This window comes from Salpingoeca rosetta (genome assembly GCF_000188695.1).
Source record: "Salpingoeca rosetta unplaced genomic scaffold supercont1.11, whole genome shotgun sequence".
Classification (NCBI taxonomy): Eukaryota; class Choanoflagellata; order Craspedida; family Salpingoecidae; genus Salpingoeca; species Salpingoeca rosetta.
In genome coordinates, this window is record NW_004754923.1 from 156,217 (window position 1) to 179,170 (window position 22,954).

Here is a 22,954-nt window from a genome sequence, read left to right on the forward strand (position 1 = left end):
GCGCATCAGAGAGGAATGAGCTCGTGTCAATTGCCGCTGTTGCAAACACCTGAAGTGGTGGTGGTGGTGATTGTGGTGGTGGTGGTGGTGGTGATTGTGGTGGTGGTGGTGGTGGTGGTGATTGTGGTGGTGGTGATTGTGAACATGGACGCGGCGCGATTAGTTCGGGAAGACATGCATTGTAGTGCTACACGCAGTAGCAACAACATGCACACATACAAATGAACAAACACACAAACATACGAACACACACCTGAAAGTGGCGGCCGTTGCGAACGCGGGAAAGACAGCGCTCGTTCAACGCACGCGCACACGCAAGTGCAGACTCGAACTGCTCAAACTGCACAAACGCATCAAAGTGAAGATCTCGGGGACCTGAACGACACATGCACACGCACGCATGCACATGTTCACGTTTGGTGAATACACACAGACCATGCACACATGCACACATAGACGTGTGCAACACAATTGCGCATGTAAACCGTTGCACACATCCTCACCCCACATACATTCACGCACGTACGCGCAACATGTTGTGACTGACTTGGAATGACTGCACCGCCACCGCTGCTGCTGTTGCTGTCGTTGTTGTAATCGCCGTTGTTGCGGCCGTGGTACCCGGTGGAAACAATGTCCAGGCCATGTGACACATCTGTTTCGTTCTCACGCGCGCTCCTCAACACTTGCGCGTCCACTTGCAGGTCCTTCTCGGAGCGAATGAGTGCAACACGATGCACGTGTCCAAAGACAGCGAATCGTTGTGCCACATCCCCTTCGCTCAGCTGATCTCGGCTGCGCGCAAACCAGCGAACAGGGAGGTGCGTGACGTACACGGTGTCTGGCCGCTGTCCACGAGGAGTGTCGTCGTAGTGATGGCGAAAGTGCGATGTGAACCACGAGTGCGACAGGTCGGCTGGCGGCTGGCGCGGGTGGTGGAGCAGCACCTCGGCCGTGATGGTGATTGGGTGAACAACCTGCCGCGTTGTAGTGGTGGTGGTGGTGGTGGTGGTGGTGGTGAGAATGATACATGGTGTGACAGAGATGGGTGTCAAGGTAAAACGCACACGCACACGCACACATGCACACGCACACATTCCGAAGCAGTGCGGATAACATCACTTACGCCCATGAATTTGAGGACGCGGCCGTTGAGCGACTGCACGAGTTGTTCTGTTGCAGTGGAGGCCGGGCAGTGCAGCCACAGCACTGCAGTGGTCGTGGGCACAATGTATGATACATATCAGCGGTGGTGTGATGTGACAGCTCAGCGAGAGGGGAGTGGAGGAAGGGAACACTGACAGCAGACAGACACAAGCACCAGGGTGATAACCAGGCAAGTACACACAGGTACGAGTTCACACACGCACACACACACACCCAGCATCTCTGCAGTTGAGAGGTCTCGCAATGGCTGCAGTGTCGTTTCTGGCGGCATGATGGCGGATATGGCGGGCGCCAATCGCTCTTGAATGTCCCAATATGACACCTGTGCGACATGCCATGATCCAGCGAGGCAGGGAGCGCGTCAACGTACGTGTGTGTGTGTGTGTGTGTGTGTGTGTGTGTGTGTGTGTGTGTGTGTGTGTGTGTGTGTGTGTGTGTGTGTGGTTGTTCACACACATGCACTCACACACGAAAAAGCAAGCGAGGTGGTGTGGCCTCTCTTTGCCTGACGTACATCGTTGAAGCAGCTCGGGTTGCCGCTTGCGTTGACACGGACAAAGTGCTAAGGTTGAGGGGTAAGCAGTGAGCAGCAAGCGGTGGTGAGATCTCGTGTTGATGTGAACACCAAAGCAAAGAAAGCAGGGAGGAAGCAGTTAGAAGAAGAGGGTGTAGATGAAAGACGGGGGCGTTGGTGCAGAACAGCCGTCAGACAACAGACGAGTGGATACGCACGCGCTTCTCCAAGGTGATGCCGTTGCCAAAGGGAATCTCGTCTGCAATGTCTGCAATAATGGACGCGTGGCAAGGTGGGCGTGAAGCAGATGAGGATTGCACTACTCCCACGCGCGCAACCACCAAACACACGCACATATATTCACACACGCACGCACACACACACACACACATATTCACATATTCACACACGCACGCACCTGGGAGAGGGATCATCTCAAAGGGGCGAGCCTTTGGGTGCTGGGTGGTGCTTTGCTGAACAGGTGGGCGCCGAGACGATCGAGACATGTGCTTGTGGGCGTCGTCGTCCTCACTGCCACCTTCCACCGATACGCGAGATCTGGCGGCGCCGCTGACAGCGCCGATCGGCTGCGTTTGCTTGATGGTGTCGATGGCGGAGGCGAAGATGCGGGGTGCTCGGACACGTCCAGGCTCTGTTGCCAATCGCTTGGCCCGCTTCGAAGCGCGCTGCTGCTGCTGCTGCTGTGCCTGTTGCGATGACTCACTTGGTGGTGCTTGCTGGGTCGTCTTGTCCTGCTCGCCATCGCCGGTGCTTAGCCGCTGCGTGACGTGCGCACGGCCAACAGCCGGTGCAACGCCACCAAGCCGGTTGAAGACGGATGCGCGTCGCTTGGCCTGTGAGCCATCACCACCACCACCACCACCACCAGCACGTTGTTCATCATCGCCAGCGCCATCGTTGCCATCCTTTGTCTGCGTTGACGTTCGTGCTTCGCTCACGGTGGCAGCATCGCCGTCACTGCTTCCGACTGGGCTGGCGTGCCTCGGGCTCACGGTTCCAACCACCACAGGCAGCTTCTTCTCGCTTTCCTCTCCATCTGCCTCTTCCTCTACCTCACTGTCACCACCACGATGGGCGGGGCTCCCTTCATCTTCCTTCCCTTCCATCACCGCCAAACCATCATGGCTGTCATCATCGTCCAACACCAGCACATCCTCCTCCACATCCATCTTCTCCTGCTTCGTTCTTGCACACACACACAAAACTCCAACACCCAATATCACCCAGAACCCTGCTTGCTGTTGTTTTCAGTGAGGAGCAGTAGTGTGACACATCAAGCGAGAGCTCGAGCACAGTGCACAACAGACGACTCGGGGATGAGCCTGCGCGACCCGACTGCACCGCCGGCGTGCACTGCACCGTGGCGGGCAGTGTGGTCCAGGTCCCGTGCACGCTGGTACTTTCAGAACACCGAGACAAAGGAAACCACATGGACACTCCCGCCAGCCGCTGCACGTGTGTGTGTGTGTGTGTGTGTGTGTGTGTGTGTGTGTGTCTGTGTCTGTCTGTCTGTCTGTCTGTCTGTCTGTCTGTCTGTCTGTCTGTCTGTCTGTCTGTCTGTCTGTCTGTCTGTATGTATGTATGTATGTATGTATGTATGTATGTATGTATGTGTGTATGTATGTATGTATGTGTGTGTGTATGTATGTATGTGTGTATGTATGTATGTATGTATGTGCGTCTGCGTGTGCTCACGCTGATACGTGGAACACCCACTGCCCACTGACAATGAATGATGACCCTGTGCTGCTCTGTGTGTATGTGTGTGTGTGTGTGTGTGTGTGTGTGTCGATGTACTGGCATCTACGCTGCATATCTTCTTGGCAGGTCAAGCACAGAGCGCTGGTGGAGATGAGCAGCAGGAGGGACACGACCAGCGGTGGTCTCACAAGCCAGAGTTTGCTGATGTCGCTTCCAACCCTCATCTGCAGCAGGTGAGGCCGTGATCCCCGACCAGTGGACATGTGGTTGGTTGCACACCTCCATGTCTGTCCGCTCACATGTCCCAACACGTCCCTCGTCTCTCTGGCCCACACGTACTTGCGACCACGATGCTGGTGGCCCCTTCAGGTGATTGCCAATGAAGGCTACGAGAGCGTGGACAACCTTCCGTTCACTCGCACACTGCGTGGTGACCACCCCGTGGCCCCGTACCGTCGTCGAAAAGACGAAACCAAATCAGGTGCGCATGTGTGTGTGTGTGTGTGTCTGTCTGTCTGTCTGTCTGTCTGTCTATCTGTGTTTGTGTCTCTGTGTGTGTGTGTGTTTGTGTCTGTGTGTTTCTGTGTATGTCTGTCTGTGTTTGTCTCTCTGTGTGTGTCTCTGTGTGTTTGTGTCTGTGTGTATGTCTGTGTATGTCTCTCTCTCTCTCTGTGTGTGTGTGTGTGTGTCGTCCCGTCGGCACTGCCTCACACACACACACTCTCTCTCTCCTTCTTGAGGTCTTGTGTTCAAGCATTGGTTCCCGAGCACATGCGCTGTCTCCTTTCTGAGCCACACACACACACACACACACACGCACGCACGCACACGCACACGCACACATGCACACACCGCTTACATACACGCACGCACACGCACGCACGCACACGCACACGCACACATGCACACACCGCTTACATACACGCACACACCGCTTGCACCCGTCCAAACCCGCCACAACACTGACATGGCCACTTCAGTGATCCACTGGGGCCAGCGGGAGGCGCTCATCTTGGCCATTGAGTTCCTGACGGAGCACTGGCAGCCTGGCCACCCGATTGTGTACTCTGGTATCCTCTCTGTCGGCTGCGCTCGCGTCCTCTCAGAACTCTTTCCAGATGCCAAGGTCGCTGTCTTTGTTTGTTTGTTTGCGTGTCTGTCTGTCTGTCTGTTTGTGTGTGATGGAGATGATTGAACATGTGCCTGAGTTGCCAGCGTAGCTCCACGATTGATGTATCGTGTCAATGACTCTGCAGTGATTAACGTAACTTCCAACCATCACCGTCGTTACACCCAGGTGTACGTGTTTGATGAGACGACCCGCCTCGAACCAAACGACTTCAACTTCACGACCGTCAAGGTGTGTGTGTGTCTGTGTGTGCGTATTGCATGTGTGTCTGTGTGTGCGTGCGTGTGTGTATGTGCGTGTGTGTTGTGGTATGCTTCTTCCAACGTGGTTATAAACACACACCCAGGATCTCTCTCACCCACAATTGCACACACCTCTCTGTCTGTACCCCCGCCCCTCCCGTCGTCGCCATCGCCACCGCATCACAGGCGCCGCTGGACGCAAGCAAGGCCGAGCAGTTTGTCGGGCAGCAGGTGCTCTACATCTCCGAGATCAAAACAACAAAACTCGGCATGTCAAACCAGGTGTGTGTGTGTGTGTGTCATGTGGGCGACACACCATCTGTGTGACCAATTGTGTGTGCGCGTTCGAATATGTGCCATTCACCACCGCACCCCTTGCCCTCCAAACAACACCAATCATGCCTGTGGTCGCCAGGATGCGAATCTGGCACTGCTGGATGACATTGAGCAGCAGATGGCGATGCACAATCTCATGCAACCGCACAAGAGCATGCTCAAGTTTCGGCTCCCCTGGGAGGACGGCAGCACCGACTACCTTGACGGTGCGCCATTCAGGGTGCCGTGTGTGTGTGTGTGTCTGTGTGTGTGTGTCTGTGTGTCTGTGTGTGTGTGTGTGTGTGTCTGTCTGTCTGTCTGTCTGTCTGTCTGTCTGTCTGTCTGTCTGTGTCTGTGTGTGTGTGTGTCTTTGTGTCTGCGAACCTCTGTACCTGCGTACGTGTGTACCTGCGTACCGCTTGTGTTTCTTCCTGTCTCTGTCTCTCCAGCAACGCGACGCTTCTTTACTGTTCTGTGAATTTCCAAAGACGCGACCTCACGCAACCTGCCTACAATTCACACATCGCTTCCCTGACCATCCAATCTCCATTATTCTGCTCCAATCACCGCTGTGGCTACAGGCGAGCTGCGCTTCCCCGTGTGGGGTGCAGTGACGACAACAGAGACCCGGCTCATCCCAGGATCAGGCTTCTCATCCTACGACCATCGCAGGTGTGTATGGAAGTGTCTGTCTGTCTGTCTGTCTGTCTGTCTATCTGTCTGTGTGTTTACATTCCCAGGCTTCCGTCTTCAACTACACGCACAATCACATGCACATACGCACTTCTTACTTCCGGCCCCCACCTCTTCCGGCTGCCACCACGACACCGCCAGATATGAAAAGCAGATGTTCTACTTCAACACGCACCGCCGCGTCGCACGCTACCACCACCCACTCATTGGAACAGAAGGTGTGCACGCACAAGTGCCAACCTACATACATGCATACACACCACTCACTCACACTCCACACTCACACCCCACACTCGCACTGCATTTTGGTACACGCATCACCTCGCACCCTCTATCCTCTCCACCTCTCTCTCTCTCTCTCTCCACCTCTCTCCCTCAACCACCACTTGTCTTCCCTTTGTTCGCCAGGCCTTGATCACTGCTACGACTGCAAGGCCGAAGCAGAGATTCTGCTTGCGTTTTGCAGGAAGCACCGCCACCTCGATGGCGACGACGCTGTCAGGGCTGCTGCCCGCCTCTCCGTCAGGTGCGGACGTGTGTGTGTGTGTGTGTGTGTGTGTGGGTGGGTGTGGGTGGGTGGGTGGGTGTGTGTGGGTGGGTGGGTAGGTGTATGCCTGCCCCGAGCCCTCACAAACACATTTACGCGCGCTCGTGAACAGGATTTCGCGCTCGCTCGGATCACGAACGCTGCAGGATCCAAATCCAGACCCGGACGCGCTCAGAGAAAAGATCGTAAGTCCACTCACTCACACGCACACTCACACGCACACTCACACTCACACTCACACTCACACTCACACTCACACTCATGTGTACTTCAGCAACGGGACAAGGCCCGCAAGCGAACGCACCAGCAAGCTGATTCCGCGTCATCGTCGGCACCAGCAACGAAACGGCCGCCACCAACGGCTTCACATCAGCACCACGACCACCAATACCACCATCACCAATACCACAACCACGACCACCAATACCAAGACCACGACCACGACCACCAATACCATCACCAACAGGCGCAGCCGTCTGATGCCGCGTACGCCCAAAGCGACGAAGGCCAGCCAAGTGACGCGTATCACGACCACCACGACCACCACGACAACCATGACCACCATAACGACGACGATGATGATTATGCGCAACAAGGATGAGGGTGGCTTCAACACGATCATGTTCAAACACACAGGGGACACCAGCACGAGCAGAACGTGACGTGTCGTCCTTGGCAGGCTTGCCATTGTCACCACCACCGCTACCGTCACCATCACCATCACCATCACACCATCAACACCACCGCCACCATCGCTACACCCACGTTGACTGTATGTGTGTTGGTCTATTGATGTTGTCTACAAAATCAGATGCCTAACCCTATGCTGCGAGTGTAGCAACTCACTCGCAGTGTGTGTTTGGGTGTGCAAACCCTGCCACATGTTGCTACGCGTTTTGTTTCGTTGCACCTTGTCTGTCACGATGCTGCTGCCCGCTCAGCAATCCGCGCTTGATTCAGCGTTCGCATTCTGCCATTAACAACCAACAAACCAACCAAGCCAGGAACGCAGTGAGCCAAACAGACCGTGTGTGTGTGTGTGTGTGTGTGTGTGTGTGTGTGTGTGTGCGCGCACACATAACCAAGAACTGACACACACACACACACACAACCACGAGCATAGCAAACATCCGCACCACAACGATGAAGTGATACACACTCACGTCATGTCTGAATGTCAAGTGATCGATTGCTCCTGGGTGGATGGAGGTGGCTGCGTTGCCAGAGAAGCAAGAAGAGGCGTGCTGCGTTGAAAAGTTTGAGAGTGGGGCTGTGCAGTTTGACATGTGTGCGTGCACGTGCATGTTACAGTCACGTTTGTGAGAAATGGCGCACAGTGCATTGTCAACCGGTACCTGGTGTGAGTGTGCGCGAACATGTGTTTCGCGTTCAAAAGCAGGAGGGGTTCACGTGATGTCTACTTCACTCGCTCTTTCTTCAACAGACCTTCCGTGTAGTATCGTAGCCAGGCCGCTGCCTCCAAGCAATCCTTTGCCTCTGCCACCTGCAGTGGCGTCATCCCCGTGTAGTTTGGGCTCTTGGTAAACCCTCTGACCTCAATTGGTTTCAGTGACTGGCGAATCACTTCCAACACCTGATTGAAGGGAAAGGCATATGCAGAATGTGGCGGCGTGTGAGAAGGCAACGCCGAAGCAAGCGGAAGTGTGGACACAACACAGATACACGCATGCGTCCACGTTCACAAGCACATACTAGCAACCGTAAAGCGTCTTGCACGCACATTGGCCCCAGCAACAAACACAACATCTAATCACGCCCCCACCACCACCAAATACGGTCACTCCACCTCCATCACCACTCAATAGCGCCACTCCACCTCCACCTCCACCAACACCACCAAGCATACCACCATTCCCACCACCACCATTCCCACCACCACCATTCCCACCACCACCACCAAGCATACCACCAAGCATACCACCACCATTCCCACCACCACCACCACCACCACCACCACCTCCTCCTCCTCCTCCTCCTCCTCCTCCTCCTCCTCCTCCTCCTCCTCCTCCTCCTCCTCCTCCTCCTCCTCCTCCTCCTCCTCCTCCTCCTCCTCCTCCTCCTCCTCCTCCTCCTCCACCGCGCCAGCTCACCAGCACGGCGTTGCCGCGAGCAGCAATGTGCACAACAGTGTCGCCGTGGCGTGCGCGCAATGACAGATCGGCACCGCAACCAAGGAGAATGTGGAAGCTCAAGCTGTCATTCATCGCAGCTGCCCACTGCACAAGGTCCAAGTGATGGTGAACGGAATGGTGCATCAATACAAGCCATGCACTGGAAGCACAGACCTCAATTCAAGCACGGCCCCACAACACGTCCAAACATACGTGCACACAAACACGCACACGCGCACGCACACACACACACACGCACATACACACACATGCACACACATGCACACACATTTACGCGCACTCACACAAGGATCAAACCCAATGTGCAGTGTAATCATCACGCACACAGCAGCCTCCATCCCCCTCATCCTGCGCTTACGTGCAAAGCGTTGCGACGGTGAATGTCTCGTTGCTCGTCAAAGTCGTAGGCCTGGTTGCGAATGGGAATCACCTCAATGCACCGCGGATTACCCTGTACAAGAGCGAACGACACGCACGTGGAACACGTTCAGAAAGGATGTGAGCTTGCACAAGTCTGAGTCCTTGCGCTTGCAGCGCTTGCACGTTGTACGCATGCAAGTTTGTACAATGAACAGCTCACCGCACACGCAATGCGCACGCAGATATGACGTATCAACAGATGCACGATGACGCAAACACACACACGCACACACACGCACGCACACGCACACACAAACATACGTAGATCACGGAGAGAATGAGCGCATCTTGCCCAAGGCTGTTTTGCACGCGAATGTCACACGATGGCTGCGCACACAAGTACGAGACAATCTCGACATGGCCTGTGGTCATGTTCGATACATGTGTTGGGTACGTGAATGCGTGAAAGCCTTGTGGAGGCGTACACATAGGCCCAAGAGTACGTGTATGCAAGTATGTGTGCACACAATTGCATGCACGTGGCACAATTGCGAAGCAAGCTCTGCGGTTGTCACGTAGTTGGTTTGAAATGCACATTCACCCATGCAAACTTTGCTGAGAACAATAGCACCAACTGCAGCAACGCCAGCAGCAGCAGCAATAGCGTACCTTGCGCAACAGCAATGTGGAGGCTGGTGTTGCCGTTCTCAGATTGTGCGTTCACATCGGCGCCGTGTCTGGTGTTAGTGTTCCAGAGAGCAACAAGACAGTGTGAAGAAGATGGGTGAAAGAGTGTCACAAACTGTAACATGAACACATGTGCTGTGGGGCTTTGTCGCGCCCGCACCAACAGCACATCAACAGCACATTAACAGCACGTTAACGGCACGTCAATGCGCCAAACTCGTTGGGCGTGCATGCTTCCGTTGCATTCCTAGACAGTTACATATATACACCTCCATACGCAACTGCTTGGACGCACGACAACCACTCCCGCCAATGCACCACTCCACCAACCTTCCTCACCCAACTCACATGACGAATCATGTTGGAGCCTTCCACTTACCGAACAAGCCATTGCGTGGTCTCAACATTGCCTACTCTTACAGCCAGGTGCAGCAGCGTTTCCTTGTTGTCTGCACACCACTGTACATCCGGAACCTTCTCATGATGCACCAGTGCTCTGATGTTGGTGAAGCGCATGAAGGCACGAAGTGGACAGGACAACGTGTGGAACTATGAGAGCAGGCGTCGTGTTCAAGACACCCCCGAGACGAGCTGCTGCTTGTACCATTATCAAGACAACAACCGATAGGACACACACAAGCAAGCAAACACGCAACACAACAAGCAAACACACAATACACACAACAAGCAAACACGCAACACACACAGTACGCAATACACACAACACAATACACACAACACACGAGCAAGCAATCTGCAAACGCACACCTGCACACACCGCAAGGTCCGCATGTCGTTGTTGATGATAGCAACGGCGATGGTGGTTGGATGCACGACAACCGAGAAGGTGTCGTTTGAGAACGACGATGCCAATGATAGAGAAGAGGAGAGCTCTTCATCGCCGTCTTGGTCGCTGCTGGGGTGATCGCTGCTCCCGCCACTGCCACTGCTTCCATCGCCACCACTGCTGTACGTCCGGGATGAGATAGCGGTGATATGGCTGCGATGGCACCCGGCACGATCGACGTCTGTATCCATCACCTCAGCAGTCATGTCAGCCCTGAGCAACCCGTGATCTTGGTAGCTGTGAGGCTGTTGCTGCTCTCCCAAATTGCCGTGCTCTGTGTGTAAAGCAAACGTGCCGATGCTTGCATTCAGCGTCTGCAGAGGCAGCTGTACCTGCTCGCAAGACCGGTGTGTAAAGTCGAGTGTATCAAGCTCATCAATGCCAAGAAAGGGTAACACGCCACTGGGCCCGTGGCCATCATCAACATCGATGCACCCCTCACCGCCGCCATGCGCAAGCGTGCGCGCATATTGGGCCTCAAGAAGCGAGTTGCCTGGGGAAGGTGGCTCAAACCCCCACGACTCGGCGGTGGCGTCAGTGTTGCCTTCGGGTAGAAACGACGAAGGCGCCGTGGCAAACGTGTGCACGTCCCCTGGCAGAGAATACGGTGGCGGCGCTAGTGGTGCAGGTGTTGATGGTGGGCCCCCTTTCGTCTGCACAGGAGGTCGGGGTGGTTCTCCCTGGAGAACAAGCCAAGCCAGCACAAGTCAATATGAGCTTGTTGTATCGTGGATGCGTGTGAATATATTTGATGTCCACGAGTACGCAAACGCTGCCACGTCAAAGCATGAATGACAACGTCGACACACGCACTTGCACGCACGCACACACACACACACACACCACACGCACACGAACAAGCAAATGCTCACACACGCGCGCGTACACCACCCACACAACATAACACAACACAACACGAACACAACACGAACACAACACGAACACACACAAACAATACACACATGCACGCCCTTCGTATGCACCTCGCCCGCGGCAATAGCCAGGGCTTGCATTGCCGGTGTGGTGATGGCAGTGGCCTTGTGACGCCCAGCTCGAGAACGCCACAGAATGGTGGCCAGGGTGAGCACACCGACGATTAATGACGCAATGCTGATGCCAATGGCAACGCCAAGAAACGAATGTGCCGAAGGGGAGGACGCTGCATCATCACCATCAGTTCCATCCTGCATTGACACTGTTGACGGCATGACGGTCTGCATACGCGTAGTCGTTGTTGCTGTTGCTGTTGCTGTTGCCATCATCATCATCGTCGTCGTCATCATCGTCGTCGTTGTTGTTGCTGCTGTTGCTGCTGTTGCTGTTGTTGTTGTTGTTGTTTCAACTGTGGACGTGGTTTGACAGCTGCCTTCAGGACAGTTGGTTGGTACCGTGGCTGTTGCCGTCGACAATCCACCGCGTGGTACTGGCGTTTGTGTGGGCAGTGGCGTTGTCGTCGTTCGCTGAGTGGCCACACTGCTGTCATGGCCCGAGCCTCCTCCCGAGCCGGAACCGCTGCTGCCGGAGCCACTACCATCCCCTTGAAAGGGCAGTGTCGTGGTGACAAGAGGTCTTGTGGTCAGGGACATGACCAACTTCTCTGTCGTTGAAGATTTGGCGGCTGGTGTGGTCACATTCACAGCTTGAGTGTGACCTGCAAACTGCGCGAGCGTGTACGTTGTGCTGGTGGTGGTCGTCCTCGTCGTTGTTGTTGATGTGGTGGTAGTCGTCCTCGTTGTGGTGGTGAGGGGCGAAGACACTCGCTGAAGCAAGGGTTGAACACCAATTTGGACCATTGTTGTTGTCGTGGCAGTGGCTGGTGCCGTTGTGAGCGATGACAAGGATGACAAGGCTTGCAGAGCACGACCTCCTTCGAGACCAGCTTCATCCGGTGCGCTTGCGGCAAGCACACCAGCACCATGTTCTGCAAGGAGCACAACGACGCACAGCGACAGGGTTGCAACCCAGACCAAGCTCTGTGCCCCTCCCATCGCCCTCTTCAGCGCCCTCTGTTGTTGTTGTAGTAAGCGATGGGCGAGTCGGCGTCGTGCCATATCGGCGACCAGAACGAACCGACACATTGCAAAAATGCAACTTCTGTGCATTTTGACAACGGTCCTTCACTACAAGGATTGTACATGACGGGTCATCACACCCAACGTGCAAAACGAGGAGGGAGGCAACAAGGCCACCCACAACCTCCGCACCGTTTAAACGTTTGTTTGGTGACTGGTTCATTCATTATTATGTTAGGCCCTAAGCTCAGTCAGCACGAATGTTTACTTCTCAACGCTGGACAATAGCCAAACACCTGGCACAAACATAAGGCAGACAGACTTGCGCACACCACGCAAACACACACGCACAAACAACACTCACTAATCTCTGTATGTGTTCCAAATTTCATCCAAGTCCCATCTGCTGCGACATCATCACCATATCACACACCAAAGGCCAAATCACAAGTGATCCTTCAGTGCGACGCCCCAGCTTTCCACGTGCGCGATCAGCTTGTGAACCTCCGTCTCCACACTCGAATCCGTGTCTGTACCAGCACACAACAGCAACAGCAATGAACACGGTGAGCACGGTGAGCGCGGTGGGCAGAATCAGACATCACAACACCATTCCAGACATGGAAAGTCGGACAACGCACGGAAGCAAACCCCCACACACGCACGCACGCACAGCCACGCAAACAAACAAACACACACACAGCCAAATACACCCACACACACATCCACACACACGCACCTTCAAGAAGTTCGGTAAGGACGGAAATGGTCTCCGGAAGCAAAGACAGAAGCTCCTCGCCCATGCGCTCGTACAAGGCCTGCATCAGTTTGACGGCACCCAAACGCACTGTCGCCTCGGGGTCGTGGCACTTTGAAATAATCAACCTATTCAACTCGCGAAGCTGGTTCTCCTCGCCACCCTTGTCCGCAAGCTCAACAATGCACGGCACAACGTCGCCCAGCACGCGCTGCAAGTACTCCTCCTGACTCTCGCTCACAGAGCCCACACGGCTCACGTCCTCGTCCTCCCCCTCATCGTCCTCGTCGTCGCTGCCATCGCTACTGTCTGCGTCGGCATCGCCAGCACCCTTGGCCGAGACGCCGCCCAGCACCTCGAGCGCATACGAGTGCACGTCAAGCTGCGATGTGAGCGCCTCTGCAAGCACAGAGAAGCGCTCCGGCGTCACAAAGCCGTCGCGGTCGTTGGCAAAGCACAGCGACAGCGCGCCGCACACGTACTTGACCATGTCGGGGCCGTCTGGGCCAAGGCGCGTCAGGCACTTGCCCTGGTTCGTCAGAAACTGCACAAACGTGCGCAGCAGCGTGGAGAAGTATGACACAAACACGTGGCGGAGGCGGCTGGCAAGCTCCTGCACCAGGCGCGCCAGCGTCACCACGCGTGACGCCGTGGAGGCTGAGGACGACGACGACGGCGTGGCGCTCGTGACGCTGGCAGACGCCCAGTCAACCAGTCGCACAAAGTAGGGGCGGAAGGACTGGTCTGACATGTGCAGCACCATCGCGCACACGCACGAGATGGCGCTGCCCTCCACCAGCACAATCGCCTCGCGCACCTCACCCTCGCTCTCCTCCTCATCCTCGTCTTCACCCTCCTCGTCGCTGCTGTCGTCGCCGTCTGCACCGGCCTTCTTGCTTGCCTGCACCTGGTGCATCCGCCGCTGCGAGCGGAACTGCAGCGCTGTGGCAAAGAAGCGGAACAAGTGTGCGGCCTGGCGACCAACGGCCTCGGCCGAGCTTGCGGCAATCGTCTGCTCCACCATGCCAAGCAGGGCGCGCAGGCTGTCTGCAAGCTCGCCAACAGTGCCCTTCTCGCGTGCAACATGCACCTGGCGGTAGCAGCCGGGCACGGCCTCCACAATGTGGCGGCACGACACGCGCTTGGCAAGCAGCGTGCGCAGGGCAATGGCCTTGCCCACCAGCGCCTCTGGCAAGGGTGAATCACGACGCGTGCACATGAACGGATGCACACAGGCCACGATAAATGGCTCCAGCACCTTCTGCGTGAGCATGGGCGCAAACTGCTGCACGCACACCGTGGCCAGGTCCAAGCAGGACTGCAGCATCAGCATGGCCTGCGAGCGCACGCCCGACGACAGCCGGCCTTGGTCGGCGCTCGTCTCCCCGGCGGCAGCGGCAGCCTCGTCACGCTCTACCAGCGCAATGGTGGACGTCAGCACGTGCACCACCTTGCGGATGAGCGGCGGGAAGTGCGGCAGGAGCTTGAGGCCAAGCACGCTGCCAAGCACAGCAAACGACGCCATGCACGTCGCCACCACGGAGAAGGTGCGCGTGCCCTTGGACACGTCAATCATCGACAGAATGCCCGCAGCATGCTCCACAAACATGTCGGGCTCCTCGGCAGCATAGCGCGCCGCCATGACAGCAATCGCATGCGCTGCACCCTGTGCAAGCTTGATCTGGCGATCATCGGGCACGTGCGTCGTCGCCGTTGCTGTGTTCGTTTCCGTTGCCGTTGCCGTTGCGCCTTCGTCTTCGGCGTCAACGCTGCCGCTCTGCTGCTGCGCTAGCGCCGCAAGCACAGGCAACATGGGCATCACCGTCTTGAGCTCGTGCGCGGTGACGGCCGTCTTGTGTCGGGCCACAGCCTCCACACGGGTGGCAATCATCTCCACGGCGTGCTGCTGCGTGGCAACGTTGTCGCTGCCGAGCAGGCGCAGGCACACCGCAACAAAGTCGTCCAGGGCCAACACGGCGTACGCGTTGTGAATGACCTTGCTCGCGTCGTTGCGCAGGCGGCGCCAGTACTCGGCCGTGCCCGCAGGGTTCTTGCCAGCAGAGCTGCTCGCACGTGCACGCTGCTGGCTCGTCTGCTTGGCGGCCTTCTTTGCCGCCTCCTCGTTCATCACAGCCGCCTCCCGAGCCTGCGTGCGGTACAGCCCGCCAAGCTCCAGCGCAAGCTCGGCAATCTGCAGGTTGAGCTTGTGCACGATGGCTCGCCTGCTCCTGGCCGCAGCCGCTGCATCGATGGTGGTGCTGCTGGCCTTCTCATCAGCAGCCTCATCGTCGCTGCCGTCCTCTTCGTCGGCGCTGTCCGCGTCGCTCGCCGTGTCCATGCGTGCCTCGGCGTCCTTGCGTGCGTGCTGCTGCTCCAAGGCGGCGAGCTGCCGCAGCACACCGCGCGACGCCACGTGACGCAGCACCTGGTTCACCAGCAGGTACCGCCAGTGGCGCACGTGCTTCGGCTTGGTGGCCTTGCCCGATGTCATGCGCGTGACGAGCCAGCGGAGCTGCTCTGCGTCCCAGTGCTCCTCGTCGCTCTGCTGCGCCGCCGTGGCCCCAAACAGCTGCTGGTACTGCTGCTGGGAGCCTGGTGTGCTGCTGCTGCTGTTGCCGAGGGTGGGGAGCACCATCAGGGCGCGCATCACCATGAGAACCGCATGCAGGTGGTCCTCAAGCGGCAGCACCTTACACAGCGATAGCACAAACGACGGAATCTGCGAGCCCGTGCCACGTGCGCGCTGCACGCGGGAGGACGTGGCCACAAACTGGTTGCTCAGGTCGTCCTCAAACCCGCGCGGGTCAAGCACCTCCTTCTTCATGAGCAGCAGCACAACGACGTGCAGGAACGCACGCACGCCCAGCGTCTGCACGAGGTGGGCGAACAGCCCGCGCCGGCGGTGGTGCGGGAACGTGTAGAACGAGTCCACAAACACGCCGCACAGGTCAAGCAGGAGCGAGTGCTCCTGGCGCTTTGAGGTGGCGCCGGCGCGAATGGCTGGCACAATGGCCTCAATCGTGCGCTGGAGAACCTGCAGCGTGTAATCGTCATCGGGTTGGAAGAAGGGCTGGCGCAGGAAGGCGAAGATGGGCATGCAGCAGGAAATGACCTGGCGAGGCACAAGCCGTGCAAGTTCGCTCAGCACCAGCAGTGCCTGGTTCTGCATGTCGGCCCGTCGCGCCTCCCCAAGCACCTTCACCACCAAGTCCACATCCACGAGCTCGGCGGCTGTGCCAGCTGCGGCACCGGCCTTGGCGCTCCCAGCGCCTCCTCTGGGCAGCAGCGCAAGGATGCGCGTTGCCACAGACAGCAAGCTGTGCACTGGGCCGTGGCAGGCGGCTTGGTGCTCGTCGCTGAGCGTCGGGTAGGAGGCAAGCATGCTGTTGAGCACGGGAAGAAGCAGCTGCACGTCGCTGACGGTGGCCAGGTCGCGCACCTCCAATGCCTCCAGCATGCACGTGACGTTGGCGAATCCGGTCACAATGGTGTCTTCGGACGCCTCCGACGCCCCCTGATCGCTGGCGCCGCGGGCCTTGCGCTCACTCTTCTTGCCGCGCTTGCTGCGTGTCTCCTCCTCCTCGTCCTCGGCATTGCCGCTGAAGCTGCTCGACAGCTGCTCTGCAATCATCTCCGCGCGCAGCGGCAGCTTAGCAAGGTACTCCCGCACCGTGTCGTGCGACACCGTGTTGGTGTGGGCCAGGGCCACCAGCAGCTCCACCGCCTTTGCCTGCGTGGGCTTGTTGAGGTGCGCAAACGTGTCGGGCTTGAGGACGCCAAGAGCAAGGATGGCGTGGCCGGACGTGTTGGCTGCGGCGAGCGCGCGGTGCAGGGGTGACGTCGCCACGTTGAACTTGTGCTGCAGCGACGGCACTTGGCCCGGGGCGCACACGCCAGCCTCTGGCGCGCCCACCAGCAGCACGGCAATCAGCTCGTGCAGGGGCTTGACCAAGGTCTGCTCCTGCGACACGACGGGGGCCGCAGCGGGCGTGAGCATTCCGCCCAGGAGCTTCAGCGCCTCAACTGCTGCTGTCAAGGGCGTAACTGCTGCCGGCACATCCTGTCTCTGCTCATCAGCTGCGTCAGCATCTGCTGCAGGTGCAGTGGCAGCCGTGTCGGCACTGCCATGGCCTTCCTGCTGCTGCTGCTTCTTGCCCTTCTTGCCCTTCTTGGCCGGCGTCTTTGTGACACTACCGCTCTCTTGCTGCTGCTGCTGCTGCTGCTCGTCAGTGCCTGCAAGCCCCGGCAGGGAGGTGCGCACGAGGTGCGTGGCGTGCTTGAGAGCAACGCGGGCGCGGGCAGGCACGTCGCAATCGCGCAGGACCTGTGCTGCGCGGGTGAGAGCAACAAACGACGTCTGCCTGGCCCAGGTGAGGAGGTGGTCCATGAGCGCCTCATATGGGCGCGACCGCTTTGCGCGCTTCTTGCTGCTGCCACTACCGCTGCTGCGTGACGGCTTCACAGCCACCGCCATTGCCTGTTGCAGGTTGGCTGCATCGCTGATGATGTCGTCCACAGACTGCAGGAGATACTCGGCAATCTGCGCGCACTCCTGCACGGCCACGGCGTCAGCAACGGGGGCTTCCTCGCTGTCCTTTCCCTTCTTGCCCTTCTTCGTGCTGGCACTCGTGGCCGTGGTGGCGGCCGAGGCATCAGACAGGTGGGCACGCTGGAGCCATTGGTGGGCTGCGCGGAGGGCTACCGTAGCTGCACGCCTGACGGCGGTGTCGGGGTGGCAGCAGCCGAGAAGCGCGGCAGGGACAGCCTCCACAGCCGCATCAACATCTGTGATGGCGTTGCACATCACATACATGCACGACATCTGTGCAAATGCCGGTGCGGTGCCGGCGAAGGCAACCTGCGAGAGAATCCGCACGCGCAAATGCGGAGTTGCTGCGGGGAGGATGTTGCGAAGTGCTGGCTGGGCGAGCTGTGGAATAGGACAGGTGGCTGCGCACAGGAGGGCGTGTCGTGACTGCTTGGTTGGGCTGCTGGCGCTCATGTGCTCGGCAGCGGCAATGTCAGCAAGGCACGCTGCGCTGAACACGGCGGCAAGGGCGCGCTGGTGCTGCGTCCACTGCTGCGTCTGCTGTGGCAGCTGATGCATGAGCATGGGCAGCACGGCCTCGCACACAAGATCCGTCTTGGACGTGTGCAGCATGGCGCGCTTCACGTCATCTGTGGGGGGGGGGGAGTTGTGGTGACAGCGGACATGGGCATGCAGAGGGGAGTGGGAGTGAGGCGGAGGCGGAGAGTGGGAATGGGGGAATGGGGGAATGGGGATAAGATATGGCCGAATGGAGGGACTGGAGACGTGTCGTGGGGTCATCAGAAGATGAACGAAAACAGCATGGAAGCAAGAACCAAGGCAGGTGTGGGATATGGAACACAGCGCAAGACCAATCACGTGATGGGCGAGCAGCGTTGCGTTCGTTACCTGCTGTGATGCCGTGGGATGCGGTGAAGTACGATGTCAGCGCCGTCAGCAGCATGTCCAGCGTCGCCTGCTTCGCCTGCAGCGAGCACAAGGGAGATGGGGCGCCACCACGTGCGGTGAGTGTTGGGTTGAATAGGATGAACAAGCGGCAGTGTGGCGTGGGAGCAGGAACAACACTGCGATTGCACGTGTGCGTGTGTGCGTGTACATGTGTGTGTGTATGTGGGCAAGAAACGATACACGCGCAAGACTTGGTGACGAGTCCAGCATGGAAGAAGTAGTAGTCACCTTGTTGAGAAGCGATGCGCCGAGGGAAAGGATGCGCAGCCATACGAACATGACGGCGTGGCTGGAGGGCTTGAAGAAGGAGATGAGTTCTGAGGAAGCGGCAACCCCCTTGGCCAAGCAGTGGGTCACCACGCTGCTCAGTTGTGCCGCCTTTGCGTTACCTTCCTGCAGCTACAAGCGTATTGCGTCAATGCGCAAACGAAAAAGCCCGCCAAGCAAATGGATACATGAATGCATGGGTATTGTGTTGAGAAGATACATGCGACAAGAGTGCATGTGAGTGTGTGTGAGTGTGTGTGTGAGTGTGTGAGTGTGTGATTGTGAGTTCGAACAGTCGCACGTGTGTGATGGGGATGACACCGCTATCTGCAGCGCCACAATACCTTGGTGAGCTGTGTCAGGCACTTCTTCAGGGGACCAAAGAGGGGGATGGTCTTTGCTGCAGCTGATTCGGCCAGCACCTTCACCACAGCAAACGTGGCCGAAAACCTGCACCCGAAACAAATGTCCGATCACATGAAAGTGATGAGTGTTTCACACACAAAACTTGGCATGTAGTTTCAACCAGCCACAGTTCATCAACAAACACCACCACGGCAAACACACCAACACGTACACACTTGGATGACGAGTGCCCAAGTCCACACTCACTCGGACACACGGCTGGCATGCACGCACCGCTGTGGGCGGAAGACCACGGCAGGAAGGAGCGTGTTGAGGATGGTGGTGTTGAGCGCCTGCACACGCGCTGTTGCGTTGTCGCCGTCCAGAGACTCCTGGGCAAACGCGACCAGGTCGTTACAGATGGCGGTGGCAGCCGCCTCTGCCGCTTGTGCATGGTCCTGTCGCCATTCGAGAATCAGGAGCAAGATTGCAACGAATTTGAGAAAATACGACAGGGATGAGGGATGTGCGCGCGCGCGTGTGTGTGTTTGTGTGTGTGTGTGTCTGTGTGTCTGTGTGTGTGCGTGTGTGTGTGCGTGTGTGTGTGTCTCTGTGTGTGTGTCTGTGTGTGTCTCTGTGCTTGTGCTATGGCAGTACACAGACTCACAGATTAACAGGAACACGACCACCCCTCGCGCACAGGCACGCACAAGCAGGGTCCGAGCTCGACAAACGGATGAAGCATGTAACTTGCACACACACATATGCACCCACGCACACACAATCACGCACCAGTTCAAAGGCTTCGGTGAATGCGGTGGTGCAAGCATCAACGCATGCATCAAAGGGCACGAGTGGGAGGAGAAGGTGCAGCTGGGACAGAATGCTGCAACGAAGGGGAAGACATGACAACAATGCAAGAAAGCAGTTGAGTGCAATGAATGAGCGCGTGGATGACTAGTAGGACAGGTGCGTGTTCACAATTGTTGATTTGTCGTCGCCACGAGGCTGCAGAGGGTGAGAAACGGTTAATCACGAGCGAGCCATGGTATTGCGATGAATGGCGTCCTACTCACGCCACGCGCACGTCGTCGCTGTCATCCTCCTTCAGGTGGGAGAACAGGTTGGAGCTCAGAAACTGTCGCCAGATGCAGGACATAGGGGCGGGGTGAGTGGTCGCGCGAGCGAAAAAAAAACGGAAACAGATAAGCATGACAGAGGGGAGAGAGACGGCTTGGATTGAGTGCATGCAGAAACAAAGCAGTTACCACGTGACAAGAGATTCACCACGCACACGCACACGCACACGCACACGCACACGCACACGCACACGCACACGCACACGCACACGCACACACACACACACATACACACACCTCCTTGTCGCGCTGGCTGACGGTGTCGACCTGCTGCAAGGATTCGTAAATCTTCTCAACAGAGGCAGCGCGCACGGCTGCGTCGTCGTGCTGCAGCCCCATAAACACATTCACGTCGTGCTCGGACACGTGTGCAAAGCGTACGCCAAACAGGCGCCGCTTGCGAAGACTTTCAAGGATGGACGACGAGTCGCGGCGGGCGCTCAAATGCTTCTGGATCACGCCGTCCAGCGTCTGTGTATGTGTATGTGTATGTGTGTGCATGTGTGTAAACATGTTTGTGAATGTGCGTGTACATGTGTGTGTGTGTGTGTGTGTGTACATGTGTATACGTGTGAGAAAGCGACAGAGGGGGGGCGCGATTGGGGGCAATTGACCGCAAAGCGTAATTTTGTCGCAACACAGTTTGAAGGAGCACAGCACATCAACACCGCCACTTGTTCATGCATGTGTGGTTGCGACGCCCACCTGGCCACAGCATGCCTCGAGCGTTGGCAGGAGCTCCATGAGCTTGTCCACATCCTCCTGGGACCCTTTGCAGAGAGCAGAGACAAGCGACTGCGCAAGGGCGTCAATGTCAAACTTCTGTGCGAGCGCGATCAGGTCGTCACTCAGCGATTCGCGCTTCAGCAAGTGTGCCATGGCCGTGATGGGCACGCGCTGGATGCGCTGCGTCGTGCAGAGGAGAGACAGCGCCTGCAGCCGCTGCATGTCTTGCTCGTTGTCTTGGAAGTGGCTGCACGAGGTATGCCAAAGCATGCACGTGTATGTGTGTGTATGTATGTGTGTGCGTGCGTATGTGTATGTATGTATGTGTGTGCGTGCGTATGTGTATGTATGTGTGTGCGTGTGTGTGTGTGTGTGTGTGTATGTGTGTGTGTGAGGGGGGCGTGAACATGTGAGCCAGTGATCAAAGTCGAGTGAGTTTGAGAAACGATGAAGGTGCTGCGATTCCATATGGGGGAAAGTGGGAAGAAGATCGGAGAAGAGAAAACGTGGAGAGGTGGGGCATACGATCATGTTTGTGAAATTGCTTGCGGCACGCGTGCATGCAAGAACAGATTGACACACGCTCGTGGCAAAGTTGCACCAGCGGAGAGCACACAACAGCCACGCACCACAATGCCTCTGCGATTGCCTCGATGGCGGTATCTGAGAGGGTGGTTGCCGTAGCGACTTGTGCGACAACGATGAGGTTTGCGCCACAGATGTCCTTGTTGGCGTGCTTGAGGCCACGGAGGAGGAAGGGCAGGATGGTGCTGAGCACCTCCTGGGTTGGCGAGGCCGTGATGCTGCCGGCAGCGATGGACGCGTAGAGCGCCGTCACGTGCGTCAGCTTGGAGGGCTGCACGGGCTTGTTGTTGTAGGCAGCGAACACCATCTTGCAGATGAAGGACAGCACCTTGCGGTTGGAGTTGCACTGGCGAATGAGCGAGAGGCGGTCCAGCGGCACGCGGGCCGTCTTCACGGTGTTGAGGAAGTGCCACTCCTTGCGCTCGTGGTTCAGCACAAGCAGCATGACGACACGCGTGAAGAGGGCGGTGCCGTGGTAGGGAAGGATGGCCTCCATGATGGCATCCACATTGTACATGTGTACCTGGTACCTGCGCAGCAGCCACTCGAAGCACTTGTGAGCGGCGGGCATCAGCATGTGGGGCGCAAGCACGCGCATGAAGCGGGAGATCTGCAGGTCCAGGGCCTTGTTCTGCTCCTTGGTTTGCATGGCACGCTTGACATCAAGAGAGGCCGTGCCAAACAGGGGCGCAAACGGCTGGAACGACGCCATGTCCACGGCGCACAGGCGCGTGTAGCCGACACTGCCCATCTCGCAAACTTCTTCCAGCGTGAACGACTGGGCATCCTTCTCCGAGAAGAGCAGCGACGCATACTGGTGCGCGCGGGTGGCACCTGCGACGCCTTGCTGCGCAAAGGCCAGCTGCTTCAGCTGGCTTGCCAGAGACGTCGTCATCGTGGCGGTCGGGGATGCGCTTGGGGTGGTAGGGGTTGGTGGGTAGTCTGGCTGGTTGAGGTCAAGGTGTGTGCTTTTGGTTGATGTGAGGAAGCGCCACGTGCACGCAGCCAATCACAGCACAGCGTGTGTGTGGATAATTGATTGAAGATTTACCCCAAAACTCAACCAAACAGGACAAGCACAAGCACAGCAGGCGAGATGGAGGTGGTTCCTGCTTTGGGTGGGAGGGTCACAGGCAGTGCTGATGTTGCTGATCGTGCTGATCGTGCTGGTGGTGGTGATGCTGGTGGTGATGCTGGTGGTGGTGGTGAATGGGCTGCGCTTGTGCTGACCGACGCCATCGCCCAAGTTC

The 22,954-nt window shown here is 57.5% G+C and overlaps 4 protein-coding genes across 4 annotated transcripts in view; 1 reads left to right on the forward strand and 3 right to left on the reverse strand.

Moving 5' to 3' along the window:
• Positions 1-2,958, reverse strand: part of PTSG_04726 (uncharacterized protein) — a 4,919-nt gene extending 1,961 nt beyond the window's left edge. The window contains exons 1-8 of the mRNA XM_004993991.1: positions 2,100-2,958; positions 1,900-1,949; positions 1,682-1,729; positions 1,381-1,489; positions 1,127-1,209; positions 548-977; positions 254-375; positions 1-49 (exon numbers count right to left, since the gene is read on the reverse strand). The exon at positions 1-49 is cut by the window's left edge and continues 38 nt beyond it. Coding sequence (XP_004994048.1) covers positions 1-49; positions 254-375; positions 548-977; positions 1,127-1,209; positions 1,381-1,489; positions 1,682-1,729; positions 1,900-1,949; positions 2,100-2,871 — 1,663 coding nt within the window. The 5' untranslated portion in view covers positions 2,872-2,958. The remainder of the gene's footprint in view (positions 50-253; positions 376-547; positions 978-1,126; positions 1,210-1,380; positions 1,490-1,681; positions 1,730-1,899; positions 1,950-2,099) is intronic.
• PTSG_04727 (uncharacterized protein) lies at positions 2,868-7,334 on the forward strand. Its single transcript, XM_004993992.1, has 12 exons — positions 2,868-3,157; positions 3,530-3,636; positions 3,773-3,884; positions 4,384-4,529; positions 4,701-4,763; positions 4,961-5,056; positions 5,190-5,316; positions 5,671-5,761; positions 5,924-6,000; positions 6,191-6,308; positions 6,442-6,514; positions 6,604-7,334. Exons 1-12 carry the CDS (start codon positions 3,019-3,021, stop codon positions 6,928-6,930), a joined length of 1,476 nt encoding a protein of 491 aa, XP_004994049.1. The 5' UTR covers positions 2,868-3,018; the 3' UTR covers positions 6,931-7,334.
• On the reverse strand, positions 7,101-12,450 carry PTSG_04728 (uncharacterized protein). The gene is made up of 10 exons (XM_004993993.1): positions 11,360-12,450; positions 10,308-11,056; positions 9,909-10,025; positions 9,512-9,579; positions 9,164-9,264; positions 8,841-8,933; positions 8,441-8,566; positions 7,776-7,923; positions 7,493-7,599; positions 7,101-7,299 (listed from the first exon to the last, which is right to left on the reverse strand). The coding sequence occupies exons 1-10, from the start codon at positions 12,425-12,427 to the stop codon at positions 7,267-7,269; spliced, it is 2,610 nt and encodes an 869-aa protein (XP_004994050.1). The 5' UTR covers positions 12,428-12,450; the 3' UTR covers positions 7,101-7,266.
• Positions 12,451-12,625: 175 nt separating this feature from the next.
• Positions 12,626-22,732, reverse strand: PTSG_04729 (uncharacterized protein). Its single transcript, XM_004993994.1, has 11 exons — positions 21,749-22,732; positions 21,099-21,366; positions 20,631-20,864; positions 20,331-20,392; positions 20,047-20,140; positions 19,549-19,712; positions 19,254-19,359; positions 18,871-19,041; positions 18,583-18,658; positions 13,128-18,323; positions 12,626-12,918 (listed from the first exon to the last, which is right to left on the reverse strand). The coding sequence occupies exons 1-11, from the start codon at positions 22,597-22,599 to the stop codon at positions 12,833-12,835; spliced, it is 7,308 nt and encodes a 2,435-aa protein (XP_004994051.1). The 5' UTR covers positions 22,600-22,732; the 3' UTR covers positions 12,626-12,832.
• Between the last annotated feature and the right edge of the window lie 222 nt (positions 22,733-22,954).

Coding starts and splice junctions, on each gene's coding strand:
- PTSG_04728 (XM_004993993.1), bottom strand. CDS start 12,427: ATGGCACGACGCCGACTCGCCCATCGCTTACTACAACAACAACAGAGG. Junction 11,057..11,359: donor TGGCTATTGCCGCGGGCGAG/GTGCATACGAAG, acceptor CTTGTTCTCCAG/GGAGAACCACCCCGACCTCC. Junction 9,265..9,511: donor CCACATTGCTGTTGCGCAAG/GTACGCTATTGC, acceptor ACATGACCACAG/GCCATGTCGAGATTGTCTCG.
- PTSG_04729 (XM_004993994.1), bottom strand. CDS start 22,599: ATGACGACGTCTCTGGCAAGCCAGCTGAAGCAGCTGGCCTTTGCGCAG. Junction 21,367..21,748: donor GCAATCGCAGAGGCATTGTG/GTGCGTGGCTGT, acceptor TACCTCGTGCAG/CCACTTCCAAGACAACGAGC. Junction 19,042..19,253: donor GCCTGACACAGCTCACCAAG/GTATTGTGGCGC, acceptor ATACGCTTGTAG/CTGCAGGAAGGTAACGCAAA.
- PTSG_04727 (XM_004993992.1), top strand. CDS start 3,019: ATGAGCCTGCGCGACCCGACTGCACCGCCGGCGTGCACTGCACCGTGG. Junction 3,158..3,529: donor ACTCCCGCCAGCCGCTGCAC/GTGTGTGTGTGT, acceptor TCTTCTTGGCAG/GTCAAGCACAGAGCGCTGGT. Junction 3,885..4,383: donor AAAAGACGAAACCAAATCAG/GTGCGCATGTGT, acceptor TGGCCACTTCAG/TGATCCACTGGGGCCAGCGG.